This window comes from Miscanthus floridulus, chromosome 4, assembly GCF_019320115.1.
Source record: "Miscanthus floridulus cultivar M001 chromosome 4, ASM1932011v1, whole genome shotgun sequence".
In the NCBI taxonomy this organism is placed as follows: Eukaryota; Viridiplantae; Streptophyta; class Magnoliopsida; order Poales; family Poaceae; genus Miscanthus; species Miscanthus floridulus.
In genome coordinates, this window is record NC_089583.1 from 111,133,805 (window position 1) to 111,150,429 (window position 16,625).

At 49.3% G+C, this 16,625-nt stretch overlaps 2 protein-coding genes across 2 annotated transcripts; both read left to right on the forward strand.

Annotated features, from left to right (window-relative positions):
• The first annotated feature begins 1,423 nt into the window (after positions 1 to 1,423).
• LOC136552611 (putative yippee-like protein Os10g0369500) lies at positions 1,424 to 8,366 on the forward strand. Its single transcript, XM_066544171.1, has 4 exons — positions 1,424 to 1,627; positions 5,255 to 5,495; positions 6,891 to 6,999; positions 8,237 to 8,366. The coding sequence occupies exons 2-4, from the start codon at positions 5,353 to 5,355 to the stop codon at positions 8,300 to 8,302; spliced, it is 318 nt and encodes a 105-aa protein (XP_066400268.1). The 5' UTR covers positions 1,424 to 1,627; positions 5,255 to 5,352; the 3' UTR covers positions 8,303 to 8,366.
• Positions 8,367 to 14,047: 5,681 nt separating this feature from the next.
• On the forward strand, positions 14,048 to 16,380 carry LOC136552612 (probable serine/threonine-protein kinase WNK5). The gene is made up of 2 exons (XM_066544172.1): positions 14,048 to 14,841; positions 15,647 to 16,380. Exons 1-2 carry the CDS (start codon positions 14,170 to 14,172, stop codon positions 16,115 to 16,117), a joined length of 1,143 nt encoding a protein of 380 aa, XP_066400269.1. The 5' UTR covers positions 14,048 to 14,169; the 3' UTR covers positions 16,118 to 16,380.
• The last annotated feature ends 245 nt before the right edge of the window (positions 16,381 to 16,625 follow it).

A 16,625-nucleotide genomic window follows, 5' to 3' on the forward strand; every position in this document is an offset into this window, starting at 1 on the left:
ATCTTTTGCGTACGTGAAGGTGAAAGCGCCCTAGAACGACGTCGGCTGAGCTGAATTATTTCCTGTTTAAAATATTATTTATGCCAGAACGTTGTGAGAGGAAAATATTATTCTGGCTAGAAAAATAAGCCAAACAAATCAAATTTCAGCTCAGCCGAACAAGCTTGTACTCGGTTGTAGGCCTGACTAAAGCCGGACAAAATATTCGTCGCTTGCCAGCTTGTTTGACTCGTGGGCGGCTTGACTCGATTCGTTTTAACTTTTTCACAAGCTAAGATAGAAGTCTAGCTCGCTGTTTTAACGAGCCAGCTCGCGAGCTGCTTACGAGCTGAGGCTCACGATCATAAATCCAAAAGATGATGCTGACCTAGAAATGTCAAACTATTCTATTGGTATGTAATTCTTATTTTCAGTTGTTTCATATGGATTTTGATTTTATAATTGTCGTGGTACTTAAATGTTGATTTATGGATTATTTTTCAAGAGAAAATAATGATGCTGATATTGAATTTGTGAACTTTTCTAAGTCTGTGGTGGCAAGCAACTAGTGAGTACATGCTGGAACTGTATGATCATGTATGGAGCAACTATGTTGCATGGTCGATATTTTTGATGAACTTGATGTGTATTAATCATGTATGGTTGCATGAAAATAGACGTAACCTTCTGGAATTAATGTAGCATAAACATTATAAACATGTGTATCATATTTTTTAGTAGCTCGGGAGCTAAACGAGCCAGCTCGAGCTCGTTAACGAGCTGAGCTACGTCTCTAGCTCGTAATATTAACCAACTGAGCTGAACTAAAGCTGGATCGAACCGAGCCGAGCTGGTTTGATATGCAGCCCTAAGCCTGACCATGGAAATTCATCGCTTCTTAGTTCTGAAATGGACCGGATGAAATTTACGTGCCACTTGTAGCGTTGGTACACTCCTCATCGGACATGCATCACGTGCAGCGGCTCAACAAAGCAGTCGTCGCACGATAGATGAATCACTGTTCATTATTGCTCATTTGCTCTACTACTGTTCATTCCCGTGGTTCTTGTATCCATCGGCGGGTGACTTTTCTTCCACCGGGTGCTTCCTCCCGCAACGGCACGGTGGAGCCGCGCGATCTGATCCGAGCACCCACAACGAACCACACAAAAGAGAGCGAGAAAACCAATGCCGCACATCGAACCCAATCAACCTTTTGGCACTCACGTCAAAGGGTCAAGGACCAAGGACGGTTTAGATCCTCTCCTTTAAATTTTAGACCTCTAAACTTTAAACTTTAGAGCTAAAGTTTCGTATTAGAACTTTAGACTTGGAAAGCCCTCAAAATTTTTTAAATTTAGAGGAGGGATCCGAACATCTCTAAATTCGGGGCGTAGAAAAAACACCCGTCCGAAAAAGACCAAGGAGGCAGCGATTACATATTTCCATTTCATTTCCTCGTCGTCTCCGCTTTCCCAACCCCACGTCTCCCTCCTCACCCACCCGAACCCCGACCAAATCCCATCGCGGTCTCCGCTGGATTCGCCCGCCGATCCCCTCCCCAGGCGATGGCGATCGGGCCCAATCGCCGCCTCCCCCTGGCGTTCCGGCGGTTCGGGATTTGGTGATAGGGCATTGACATTTAGAGGCTGTGGGGGATATACCCCCAGGTACCACAAGATGGTACATGGGCCGCACCATCTGAGGTGGCCCGGCCCGTAAGATCAAGGCATACACATCAAGATTATAAGTTGTACTAGATATTGTAATAGTACCAAATTAGATACTTTACTTGTAACCTTGTCTCTTCGGAGTATATAAGGAGAGACAAGGGTCCCCTAGAGGGGAGGTTAATCTATATACATCTCAATACAATACACCAAGGACACAGGACGTAGGGTATTACGTCGATCAGACGGCCCGAACCTGTCTAAATCGCTGTCTCTGCGCATTGCGTCACCATCTGGTTCCAGATCACACGCATCCTACCGATAATCTACCACCACGGGCACCCCCCTCGGTGGACTGCCGACCATATTTCGTCGATAGTGACGTGCCAGGTAGGGGCCCCCTTCAGGGGTTGTGTGTGCTAATCCACGGCGAACCAGATGGGATCTCAAAGTCAGCATCACGTTCTCGGCGGGATCGTTCTTTGATTCTGTACGAGAATTTCTTCATTGTCGTCATCTGCGGGGATTCGGTTCCTCGCACACGCCGACCTGCAGATCACCAACTCAAGGCTTAGTCCGATTCTGTGGGAAATCTGCCTCAATCAAGTTCGATCCCAGCATCCAGTCTCCGCCGACTCCAAGGCTGATCGAGTACGACTCCAAGTAGGCAAGCAAGACCATGTCTGAATCCTCAACTAACGAGCAAATAAGGAAGGAGCCGAACGACAACAAGCCAAACCAATTAATCTCCTGGAACACGTCCCACAAAAGAGTCCTACTCCGATTCGATCTGCATGATGATTAATTGCCATCATGTGCCCCAACGCACAGCAGCAAGAGCACATCGATCGAAGGACAATGCAAGATAAACGTGTGATCTACAGAGCCGTACAAAGATAATTAAAGTAATCAAGAGCTGATCCGCATGCAAGCACGAACAATTACATGGCCAAGCAAGCAAACAAAGCAAGGCGTATCAAGCTACAACTCCATGCAAGAGATGACGTCAAGTACTAGTTATGCACAACCATACAAGAGAACGAAGCCAGCATCCGTGCTGCCGGAGGGTGACCTCCCTATTCCAGACGAACAGAAGAAGCAAGCTTTTCAAGTTCGACCGAAATTCATCCACGAGAACTAAGCGCTCCGACGGCATCAAGCCAAGCGAGCCGCTGAGCGAGCAGCTCCGCCGAGCTCTGACCACGTCGACTACCAGACCACGTCGACCACGTCCCGAGCAGCTCCGCTGAGCTCCGACCATGGACCACGTCGACCACGTCCCGAGCAGCACTACCGAGCTCCGACCACGACCACGTCCCGAGTGGCCCCGCCGAGCTCCGACCATGTCGATCACCAGACCACGACGACCACGTCCCGAGCGGCTCCACAGAGCTCCGACCACCAGACCACCAGACCACGTCGCAAATGATGATCGCCGCGAAGAACGGCGCTACGACAACCGCGACCACCGTCAGAATAGGCCGAAAAGCTTGAGGACCGGACAACTTCATCGCCACCGATCAGATTTCTATCCAAAGATAAGTACACTTCTAATATTTATATTTAATATAATTTTCATTATGACGTTTCTCCACAACGTCCTTATCATGATTATTCTTCAAATAATGTTTGTTCATGTATATCATCTTAAATATAACATACAGCTATACTTAATATAAATCCTCGACCAGTCATGTTGATGCTCGATGCCTCCAGAGACGACCCTGTCTCCGGCTCCTCCCTACACGTGTATGAGCGTCGGTCCTCTGCGTTATGGGTGGTCGGCAGTGGCTCCTTAGCGAAGCTTTGTTCTTTCTACACGTGTACGGGCTCCGCGCCCCGCGTTATGGTTAACGGGCTAGCTAGGGCTGGAGACTCAGCTACATACTAACTGGTTGGGCAGTTTATATTAAGTATAAACACAAACTTCACATTAACACTGATGTTTACAAAGCACCAACTGCTTTATCACATCATGCTCATTTGTAAATGACTGCTGAGCGTCATACGCTATTTTTTCACCGCTGATTTTTTCTCCATAATTTATTATTTTATACATCATGTACTGCTATTCTACATATTTATATTGCAGGAATTTCGAGCTATGCTTGGGGACTTCGTCGCTCGCTCCTCGACCTGTGCTCGGGGACTGCCTCGACCACTCTCCGACCACGGCTCGGGGACTTCGTCGCTCGCTCCTCGACCTGTGCTCGGGGACTGCCTCGACCACTCTCCGACCACGGCTCGGGGACTTCGTCACTCGCTCCTCGACCTGTGCTCGGGGACTGTCTGCCTTGATCACTCTTCGACCATGGCTCGGGGACTTCGTCGCTCGCTCCTCGACCTGTGCTCGGGGACTGCATCGACCACTCTCCGACCACGGCTCGGAGACTTCGTCGCTCGCTCCTCGACTTGTGCTCGGGGACTGCCTGCCTCGATCACTCTCCGACCACGACTCGGGGACTTCGTCGCTCGCTCCTCGACCTGTGCTCGGGGACTGCCTCGACCACTCTCCGACCACGGCTCGGAGACTTCGTCGCTCGCTCCTCGACCTGTGCTCGGAGACTGCCCCGACCACTCTCCGACCACGGCTCGGGGACTTTGCGTCTTGCTCCTCGACCGTAGCTCGGGGACTGCCTTGATCACTCTCCGACCACGGCTCGGGGACTTTGCGTCTCGACTACATGTGACTGGCAACTCGCATACAGTTGGGATATTTTTTCTCACTTAGACCTTGCTACAAGGCTCATACCTCGTCTTCCAGCAAGCTCGGGGACTACATCGGTACGATGCACCTGTCGGTGCATCTCGTATCGCCTGTACGACGATTGGGTTCTCAATTTAACTGGGAATTCTTTTTAGACCCTGACACCACGTGCCTAAGTCACCTACTACCAGGCTCGGGGACTAAGTGGGCACACTTCACCTTGCGGTGAATGTGCTTGTTTTTCGACCACTACGCCTCTGATGATCAAAGATGCTAGACGCACTTACATTTCTTTTCAGAAATACAAGTAGGCACACTTCCTGGGACGGAAATCTTTTTCTTTCTTCTTAAGAGCACCATACATTCTTCGGACAACCTACTTCTCCGGCGACAACGCTGATCGGAGATGTCAAGAACTCAAGCCTCACTGTTCGGAGAAGGTTGAAACGGCGTGTCGCATCAGAATACATGGCGCTCGGGGACTAGCTGTGGGGGATATACCCCCAGGTACCACAAGATGGTACATGGGCCGCACCATCCGAGGTGGCCCGGCCCGTAAGATCAAGGCATACACATCAAGATTACAAGTTGTACTAGATATTGTAATAGTACCAAATAGAGTTGTGGGGGATACTTTACTTGTAACTTTGTCTCTTCGGAAGTATATAAGGAGAGACAAGGGTCTCCTAGAGGGGAGGTTAATCTATATATATCTCAATACAATACACCAAGGACACAGGACGTAGGGTATTACGTCGATCAGACGGCCCGGACCTGTCTAAATCACTGTCTCTGCGCCTTGCGTCACCATCTGGTTCCAGATCACACGCATCCTACCGATAATCTACCACCACGGGCACCCCCTCGGTGGACTGCTGACCATATTTCGTCCACAGAGGCCTTATTAGTTGGTGGATTGTTGCTGGGTTGATCCAGGGAATCTGGTGCGGGGCGCCGGCCGATTGAGCTCGCCGGGCGGGTTTTGCGAGAGCGGGGATGGGGTTCCTGTTCGTGGAGTCGCTCCCGGGGCCCAAGGTGTTCAGGTGCAAGTACTGCAGGGTGCACTCGGCGTCGCCGGACGCCATCCTGTCCAAGGACTTCCGCGGCCGCCACGGCCGCGCCTACCTCTTCGACAGCGTGTGAGCTGGGCCTGTCCCTCTCTCTCTCTATTCCCCCACACTTTGACTTGTCGCTGTTCTCTGTCCGTGGATTGTGCGATGGCTGCAATGCCGTTAGTTTAGGGGGTGTTTAGTTCCATGGACTAAATTTTAGTCCATGTCACATCGGACGTTCGGATGCTATTTAGGAGAACTAAATATGAGTTAATTATAAAACTAATTACATAGATGGAGACTAATTTACGAGACGAATTTATTAAGCCTAATTAATCCGTCATTAGCACATATTTACTGTAGCACCACATTGTCAAATCATGGACTAATTAGGCTTAAAAAATTCGTCTCGCAAATTAGCCACAATCTGTGCAATTAGTTATTTTTTTCGTCTATATTTAATACTTCATGCATGTGTCCAAACATTCGATGGGACAGGACTAAAATTTTCATGTAGGAACCAAACACCCCCTTAGTCTCTTGTAGTTTCAGTTACAGGAATTTCGAACTAACTAGTTAGTACAACGAAGAGAGTATTGCTAGCTTTCGCCAGGCACTGTTACTGTTCAGAGCTGCATCGACTAGCTACCTGAATTGCATGAACGCTGCCTGAAAAATGGTATTCTTGCCTGAATCCTGTTGGTCTTTGGGGTAGAGGGATGATGGTTATCAAATGATGCCTTGTGCAATCAAGCTATAAGACATGAATGTGGTTCAGGGCATGTGATACTCTTTCTTAGATCATATCGATAATGGATCGGAGGACTCTATTCCTGTTTGGATGTGAATAAATGAGTTATGCAACACACAAGTTTACATGAATCAACATTTTGTTTGTTCTCGTTATGGATTAGTCTTATGGATTTATGGTCATTAGTACTAGAAATTGTTGATGGTGGGTTATAAACTTATGGTTCTGGAGGCTATGAAGACAAACAGCACTTCTGATTTCACATGGTCAATAGGACCCTGCTTGATAGGGAATAGAGATGAACACTCAGATATGACCTTTGAGAGCTTGGTCAGGGCCATTTGATTGAGACCATGAAGCAATGCTCAGGCCATTTTCTGCTCTTTGATGCTAACCCATGACCCAGTATGAATGACTTGTAGAGCATTAACACCAATGACTTGTGAAGGCATCCTTAAGGACTGGAATCAATTGAACCTGTAAACCACATTCCGTGCACTTTGCACATTCATGATTTTCCAAATGAATACAATCGATGAGAGTTATGAAGTTAACCATTGGTTCCACCCTACCTAACAAACATGTAATTGTCCACATTGGTTATTAGCATTTGATAGTTGCAGATGATAGAATGAGTTAAGTATCATATATAATTGTTCATCGAAGATTTGAACAACTATCCATTGCAAATTCTTGTTTACATGTTGATCCGGGGTCAATGTCACATCCAGGGTGAATGTGAGCCTTGGTCCCAACGAGGATCGCTATCTCATGACTGGGTTGCATACAGTGAACGATATCTACTGTAGCTGCTGCCAACGACTCCTTGGCTGGAGATATGTAAGTTACCAATTTGTCATTTGTGCTGTAAAATTTATTGAAAATTGTGAATTTAGGTGTTTAAAGCAAGGAAATTGGTTGGTGGTTATATTTTGACGTTGTCTCTTAGCTTTCATTACATTGAGGAGGATAGGTCCTGCTAAACTATATGTGACTTGATGTTCCAATTGAACAATTCTTGAATGCCGCAAATGTGTCCTGAAACAAGATATCTCATAAGCATCATTCCCTTGAATAATAAACAGTGTGTAGATGGCTGTGAGGAATGATCACAGCACTTCTAGAGGACCACTATATATAGAACTCTGTTGCTTATTACTCAAATGTGGATACTTGTTCTGTGGAGTTATTCAGTTATTCATGGATGCGTCATGATTATGGGCATTTCTATTTCCTAGTACTTCTTTGTTTTATATTAATAACAATTTTAGTGTACAAAATACACTCATACATGCGTTAACTGATAAGTCATCAAGGGAAAATTGACTTACTTTTTAACGCATGCCCTTTTTCATTCATTCACATATTAGAATTTCATAGGTTGATGTTACCAGCTGCAAGGCTGAATGATGAACCATTGCTGCATTTTCTGTAGGATGCCTATAATTGCCCCCTTGTCTTGTCAATTCATCTACTAGGGTCTCATGAGTTTACAGGTTTCTATTGAAATTTTTTAATAATGTGCATTGGGTTTTGTTGTGGCATCCCTCAGCTGTTATTTACACGAATGAGACTCATGAGGTGCACAGAATTTGCAATGTTTATTGTTCAAGGTGTATCTTAAACTAGGGATGGAGTTATTACATTATTTAATGTGATTAATCTGGCACATGCTCCAGTCCTGAGCTCAATAGCTAGAGTACATTAGGTGTTATACATAATAGTAATCCTTTACCATTATGTGATTTGCCCTAGGCAGTCTAAACAACTTAGAAAATACAAAAAAATGGTTAACAGTTAGTTCATAGCACTATGGAGTAGTACTTGCTAACCGAGGAACACATGTTCTAACTTATTCTTCCACCTTTTCCTTGCCATGCTTTTCTTTCCCTGCATGAGTTGTTAGTTCATGCTAGTTGGCATTGATCAGCCAAGCCTGTCTGCTAGGCTTTGAGATGTTTGGCCTAGTTGTCAGTCGCGCTTAGTTCATTCAGATGTTTCCTAAACATTCCCCCGTGGATGTTTTGTGGTTTTTCTGTGAACCATGTTAATATCATCCTCTACCCATTGGATGCAGGAGAAAGCTATCGAGTCCATCAGACCTTTCCAACTGTGTAAATTATTCCTGAACATTTGTCGTTAGTGGTTCCTCAACATTTTATTGTGACGGTGAAGATTAAACGCGATGGAAATCCATTTACCAAATATATATTTTGGCCTTTTGGGGATCACACTGTATAACGGATTAACGGTTGCGCTCCGAGAACTCCTCGGTATCAGAATGGAAAGCTGGGCCAGAATCGGGCCTGGATTTCACAAATAAGAATGCTGGGCAATTAGGCTGTTTATATGGCCCACCAAATTATAACCGGAAACGAGGCCTAAGAACTTACCCTCTTTGGCCCCGTTCGCTGGTCTGAAACTGGCTGAAAACACTGTTTCAGCTGAATTGTTATGAGAGAAAAATACTGTTCCGGCTAAAAAAAGAAGCCGAACAAACCAAATATGGGGAAGCCGAACATGGCCTTTATTTATACCAGGACACCACCAGTTCACCACATTTGTGAGCTGCTCATCAAAACTTCAGGAATTCTTCACGCAAGCTGATATAGATGTGATACTCAATATCTCTCTGTGCAGTCGGAGCCAACCGAACTTCTGGACTTGGCACCATGACAAGAAGGGAGTTTTCACAGTTCGTTCTGCATATAAGATGCTTATAATGAGGCTTGGTTTATCAGAAAATGCAGCAAGATCAAATAGAAAAGAAGAGGAAAAGGAGTAGACATCTTTGTGGCAGTCATGGTGCCTTCAAATGTGCGGGTGTTTCTGTGGAGGCTTGCCAGGCACTTCCTGCCGTCGGCTGGTGTTCTCCACCATCGGAATATGGCAGACCATGGCCGTTGTGCTTTGTGCGGGGCTCCTGATTCCTGGAAACACTCCTTACTGGAGTGTAATATGGCGAGGTGTGTATGGGCATTGGAGAGCGAGAAAATCGTAGAACACCTCTGTGAGATGCAGGAGGAGAACTCAAGAGGTTGGTTGGCGAACTTGATAGAAACAATGCCACATGCTGATCTCATATAGGTGCTGGTGACTATGTAGGCAATTTGGTACGCAAGAAGGAAGGCGATCCATGAAAATATTTTCCAGAGCCCGCTTTCAACACATAGCTTCATCAACAAATATATTCACTACCACATAAATCTTAACCACGGCGGGCATTTTGGCTTAACCGAGGCGGGCAAGCCAACTGCCTCGTGCAAAGATCACGGTTAATTGTGGCCTTATCAAGGTTAATCGATTAACCGAGGCGGGCGACATAAGACAATCGCCTCAGTTAATAGAATAAAAAACAAAAAACCCCAGAGCCCACCGGTGAGCCCAATCCCAGCCCTAGAGTCAGATCCACGCCCACGCCAACACCAGCCACCCTCCCTGCTCCTGACGCGGTGGCGTCCAGATCTGCCCTAGCTCCAGTCCTGCCACCGGATCTACCTCTGCTCCATCGGATCTGCCTCTACTCCACTGGATCTGCAAAAGGGAAGAGGGGTGAGTGAGGGAGATGAACAGGAGAGACGAACAGGTGGATCTCCAAATCTATGGATCTAGGCCACCACGCGGCCCGTGCGCCACCGCGCGCCTCTCGTCGCGCGGCCACCGCGTCCCCGTACCGCACCCCATGTCTGTGAGAGGGAGGGAGTGCTGGAGAGAGGGAGGGAGGCACCGGGAGAGAGGGGGCACGTGCCGAGAGAGTGGGAGGGAGGGAAGGAGCGGGTGAGAAGTGGATGAACGACGTATTTTATACTAGGGTCTATAGCGGGCTGCTGATGGGTCTCGGAGCTAGGCTGGTATTTTCGGAGGCGGGCCTTATAAGACGCCTGCCTCCGAAAATTGATTAACCAAGGCGGACAACCTAACGCTTCCGCCTCATAATATCAATTAACTGAGGTGGTTGCGTTAGGGCAACCGCCTCGGTTAATAAGCATTAACCGAGCCGATTTCTTTACAGTGCCCGCCTCGGTTAAGCATTAATTGAGGCGGTTGCTGGCCCGATTGTCCTGCCTTGAATAACCGAGACGGGCAACTAGGCCAACCGCTTCGAAGCCCCAAAGTGAAACGCTGTGCAAAAGATTTTCTGTAATAGTGATCGCTGAACTTCAAGCTGCAAAGCCAACTCAGGCAGTAAAGGCGCAAGTTCAGAGTCAAAGACCACGGTGGTTGCTGCCATCAGCAGGTTGCATGAAGGTGAATGTAGATGCGGCAATTTCAAAGAATATGAGAAGGGCATAAGCGGCGGCGATAGCCCGTGATCCGGCCGGTATTTTTTTGGGAGCTTTGGGGGTGGTTCTTGATGGAATCAATGAACTGAAAATTGCCGAGGTGATGGCCTGTAGAGAAAGACTTGCTTTGGTGGCTGATCTAATGTTAACTTCAGTACGGTTGGCATCGGATTGTGCCAATGCTGTCAGAAGCGTGGAAGGAAGAAATGTGAGTCCATATGGCCAAATGGTGAAGGAGATTTAGACAGGGGCTCATGATTTTCTTTTGGTTGATTTTGTCCATGAGAATAGGAAATCAAATGTTGATGCTCACGCTCTAGCTAAGAGTTTAATTTCTTTTGATACAGGCAGACATGTCTAGTTTTTAGAACCACCTTTTGACAGTTGTAATTCTGTTCACCAAGTGCATCAGTAAAGAGGGCGGTGATTTCTAAAAAAAAGTGAGCTGCCCGTTTATGCGTGAAATGTATGACAATTACATGTCCTTGTGTTATATTAATATATATCTATTAATCACCAATTATGCATGTTAATGTGTTAACACACATGTCATCAAGTGAATATTAGACCAATCTTCATGCGTGTATATTGTTGGGTAACTTTATACATGCATACTTGAGAATATTAGATCACGTGATCTTAACTTAACTTTTCGGCTCTTCATTCGTATTTGTCTGTTTTTGTTTGTTTGCATATCCCGATTCTATTTTTTTATCCGACTTTTTCAAACCTAATCCTGTTTATTTCAAAAAAATTATAGAAAACAAAAACATGAGGGGTTTTCCACCCATTTTCACCCGCTTTCATCTCTACTCGTTGTAGCCATCATCGAAGTCAATGCAGCTAACAAACTCCTGACCAAAATCATTTGATTTTGTTGGTAAATTTGTTTGGACTAAACCAAAGTAAACTAGATTAAAAAAATAATGTAAACAAAAAATAGCTCCCCTCTTCTTACCGCTTCTTACTGCCTGGGCGACGACAGCAAGAGACCTGAAGGGGTGACGACGGCTGTTATCCCAATCTGAGTTTTTTTCTCCAATTCCAAGTTGCACCCAGCATCGTATCTTTCGCATATATAACTTCGATAACGATCACGTCCGTTATTTTCCATTGGTGGACGACTAAAACCTCGCAACAAAGGCACTTGAAAATGTCACCACTAACGTTTGTAGATTTCTATGTTGAGGGCAGGATACCGCTACAAGCACGACTTAGGTTCTATTTGAATTCATGGGGCTAATAGAGTTAGCTGCTAGAATTAGCTCCTTTGAATCTACATAAGTTCAGCTATTAGTTTAGCTAATTATTAGTTGAATATCCAGCTAACAACCATCTCATTGCTTGGACCAAATAAACCAACTAAAAACAACTAACAGTCAGCTAGCTAATATTAGTAATGAACTATTAGCTAGTTAACTATTAGCAGCTAAGGCCAGTTTTAATATGAGACTCTAGATAGTTTCTATAGCATTTAATAGGTTGCCATGTCTGCAAGGCCCCGTTCACTTTGCTGAAAAAACAAGCCAAAACATTGTTCCGGCTGATTTATTGTAAGAGAAAAACACTGTTCCGACTGAAAAAAAACAAGCTGAAAAGTATGGATTATAAGAGAAGCGAACGGGGCCAAAAAAGTCTCTTGTGGCAAGTGATTCAGTGAGAAAAAGAGGAGGAAATTGTTTCTTCGGCTCAATGTCCGACGACGAAAGACTTGAGGGATCGTTTCTTCCATGAGGTTAGGTTCTTCCTCACCATGGATGCGCCTGCGCTTGGACGATCTTCGCAGCCAGCCTCGCTTGTGCCCAATTATGACTGGATTTGCTTCTGTGCAAGTCCTCGGCTGGTCAGGACTAACCCCGTCGCACGCTCGCAAAGCGCTTGCGCTCAACATCGCACGGTCGGAACCCCCCCCCCCCCCCCCGGTGTAGCTATTGCACTCACCACCGTCTTGGGGGTGTCTACTGTCACTCGCTCCTAGGTTGCTCATATGCCCCCGCTTTGTTCGTTTGTCGCATGTTCATAGGCCCCCGCGAACACGCTGCCAACCTGGCACTGTCCGCCGTTGCCCCACCACAGGCTCGCAGGCCCTAGCTCTGTTCGCTGATGCGCGCTCGCTCCGTGTGCTGCCACGAGAGAATGGGGAAGAGAAAAGGAGAGACTGTTGCTGTTTGGTTGAGGGTCCACTAAGTAAATGTATGAGTCGTGGGGTGTAACTTGGCTGCGTTTGGATGTAGATATTGAGGCTCGGGATTTGGAATTGGCCTAAATGCCATTGTTTGAATGACTTAGACTTTGGAATTGATAATCAACTTCAGTGTCAAAGGGTATTGGCTACACCTGCGCCCCTCAACCCGCAATACAGAGTCGTGACCCTTCATATTGGGGGGAATTGGTGATGAGCGCCGTGCTTCTTCTTCCTTGCGAATGGCACACCTCTTTCCCTTCTTCTTCGGAGCAGGCGGCCCCTCTTCTTCTTCGTTGCGTGCGGCCTGCGGCGTGTGCTCGTGCGAGCCATGTGGGCGAGCAACAACGCGAGGGAGGGCGCAGCTGACCTGAGCTGAGGCTGCGGAAGATTCGCGGTCTGCGGCCTGCGGGCGCAGGAGATTCACAGTCTGCGGGTAGGCGGAGGTCTGCTGGTGTCGGGGCTGCGCGGCGCCATCCTAGAGGCGGCGCACGTCTCCTGCCTCGAGGACCGCTACGTTATGGGCCCGCAGCTCGTGTACGCGTTGATTTGCAGTTTGCGGGCGTCGAGGCTGCGCGGCGCACGTCTCCTGCTCCGATCTTGTCACCGGCGAGGTGCTGGCCTGCAAGTCCATCGCCAAGGTCCACCGTGGCTGCGAGATCAAGCTCCCCCATCCGTGGTTGCGAGTGCGGGATCCCCCATCCGTCGCTGCAAGATCGAGCTTCCCCAGCGTTTCAGTTTCAATTCCAGAGCTGCTTACTATGATTTCAAAAGCTAATTCAATGGTCATCCAAACAATAATATTCAAATTGTGGCTATATTTGGTATTGAACCCAATTCAATTCCAACCGATCCTAAGTAGTTTCTTTAGACTATGAAAACCACTATGGTTTTGAGGTTGGGACTTGGGGAGTGCCCTGATGAATCTATACAGGGCCAGAGTTGCACGTTTTTTTTTTTTTTTTTGACGAAAACCGTGGGACTCGGCCTCTCTAGTTCCCTTAACCCATGGCATGGCTTGATCCTTTGAAAAGTTTGTTGAAGAGGCCCTAAGCAACCCTAACCAGGTAAGCCTGCCCCACCTACACCTCTTGTAGTAGCTTTCTGCTCGGCTATGACAAACAAACTGCGAATCGGTTTACCGAGTTTCGGTCAAAGGCGCAATCAAAACAGACGAGATAACGAAACCAAACGGAGCAGGTCACACTCACCCAACGGCCAGTCCACGCGAGGACTTCAGAAACCACGTCACTCGCGCGCCGTGCGGCCCAGCGGCAGCGAGCGCGGCAAAGAAGCCCGGTCAAATCCCCGATACGTGCACAAGGCACGCATAGCACAAGCGCAGCAGAATGCGTCCCGACTCGTAGTCGTAGCCCCCTCGGCCAGCCGCCCACCCGCGCGTCCAGGCTCCGCCTGGTGCAGGCGCGTACTCTTGACGGTACGCCGCGCCCGTGCGGGCCGCGGCCCAACCGCGCCGCTCCACGCCAACCAACCTCCTCGGCTCCTCGTCCCTATCCGCGGCTATCCCCTCCCTCACCGCTATAAATGGGCGCCGGCGCAACGGTCCGCTCCTTCCCCTCCTCTTGCTGGCCGCCCGCCTCGCGCCTACCCCAGCTCGCGCGCACGGCCGCACCGCGGCACGCCGCGTCGCATCCCGTGCCCGCGAAACCCGGCGCCGCCGCAGCAGCGCCCGCCGTCGCGTCGGGGCAGGTAGCGGCGGCCATGGCGGTGGACCGCGTGGACGGCGAGGAGGCGTTCGAGGAGGTGGACCCGACGGGTCGGTTCGGGCGGTACGCGGACGTGCTGGGGCTCGGGTCCGTCAAGAAGGTGTACCGCGGGTTCGACCAGGAGGAGGGGATCGAGGTGGCGTGGAACCGCGTCCGGCTGCGCGCGCTGGCGGACCGCGACCCCGGCATGGTGGACCGCCTCCACGCCGAGGTGCGCCTCCTCCGCTCGCTCAGCCACGACCACATCATCGGCTTCCACAAGGTGTGGCTGGACCGCGACGCCGGCGTGCTCAACTTCATCACCGAGGTCTGCACCTCCGGGAGCCTCCGCGAGTACCGCCACCGCCACCGCCACGTCTCCGTCAAGGCGCTCAAGAAGTGGGCGCGCCAGATCCTGGAGGGTCTCAACCACCTCCACACCCACGACCCCTGCATCATCCACCGCGACCTCAACTGCAGCAACGTCTTCATCAATGGCAACAACGGCCAGGTATATAGATAGATTACATACGATCGCCTTGCCCATCCCCCCTCCCTCCGCTTTAATGCTTGATAAATCCTTTATTTCGTCAATTCTAGATATTTTCATCGGGTTAGATCGAGGCTATCTGCGCGATTCTGTTCTATTCAATTAGAACGCGATAAGGCCAAATTTTAGGATTTTTAATGGAAAAATAGGATATGCATACATACATACATATTAGATTTAAATTTTGAATTGGGTCCGTCATTTGGTGCTGGTTGTTGGCGCTGCTAGCTGCTCGAGATGTACACCCACCGACCGGCGCATTAGGGCACTAGGGGATTGGTGGCGGGCCCTATCTGCTGCCCTTTCCGCTTCTTTTCTGTGACGACTTGTACCTCTCTCTCTCCGCGTCAAGCGAGCGAGATAGAGAGACCTGAAAGCATCTCACGAGCTGGAGCCCAAGATACGCTGCTCCTGTGCCGGCTGCGCCTTTGGAATAAAGGAGAAGCATCCCTAGGGATGCACGCTGGGAGAGGCGCGCTTTAATTTTGCTACGCTGGTTATATTGACACGATCGATAGCTTTCTTGTTAATCCAGCTAAGCTACCATAAGTAGCAGCAGCAAGCAAGGAGCCGTCGGCGCGCGGGCGCCGCGCGAGATTCCGCACGCGCTGCTTGCTTGCCTGCTTTTTTTGGTTGAAAAATGCCGCGTCTGTTAGATGTTGCTTTCGATCCACGTGAAAAAATGATCGATGCGTGTTCGAACAGCGCTGCGATCGGGCTAAGCTAAATGCCTAAATCTAACCGTGTGCGCTGCACGCACGCGCAGGTGAAGATCGGCGACCTTGGGCTGGCGGCGATCGTGGACAAGACGCACGTGGCGCACACCATCCTGGGCACGCCGGAGTTCATGGCGCCGGAGCTCTACACGGAGACGTACACGGAGTCGGTGGACATCTACTCGTACGGGATGTGCGTGCTGGAGATGGTCACGCGGGAGGTGCCCTACGCCGAGTGCAGCAGCGTCGTGCAGATCTTCCACAACGTCACCCGGGGCGTCCCGCCCGCGGCGCTCAAGCGGCTCAAGGACCCCGAGCTGCGGGGCTTCATCGAGCGCTGCATCGGCCAGCCCAGGAACCGGCCCTCGGCCGCCGAGCTCCTGCAGGACCCGTTCTTCAACGGCATCCGCGGCGGGGACGACGACGACGCCCTCGCTGATGCCTGCAGCGTCGTCGACGGCGCGCCCGTGCCGCGCCCCAGGAGCTACGTCGGCGACCTCGCCGGGCTCCGGCTGGACTGACACCGACCGTTCCTCCCAGCATTCTGCTTCTGTATTCAGGCGCGTGTTAACGTGTTTTTAGAATTCAGGGATTGCTGGTCTTAGTGAATTCCTGGCCGGCGAGCAATTGCAAGTGTGTATAGATTATTTATTTTACGTCTCCCCGGCGATTGACTAGTTTTCACTGTATCTGTACCAATGATTTGCTGTTGGCTTTGCGCGAGATGAAGCGCTGTATTTGACTTTGCGTGCTGATTCGTTCAAGCAGTGGTTGGTTCTTGGTTGGCAAACTTTATACTACTATTTCCCTGAGCTGGATACCGCCATGGATGCCGGGATACTGAACAGCTGATATGGATGTAGTAGACACACGAGAGATGGGGGCAGCGCGCAGCGCCCTGGCCTGGATCTGCCGGGCGCCCTGGGGGCATGGACGTATGGCCGCAAGCCAAGCGTCGCCTACCTTCTTGAGCTTCTCGTCCCTTGACGCATCAGGAACATCATGGGCACCTGTACGTGACTGCAAGAT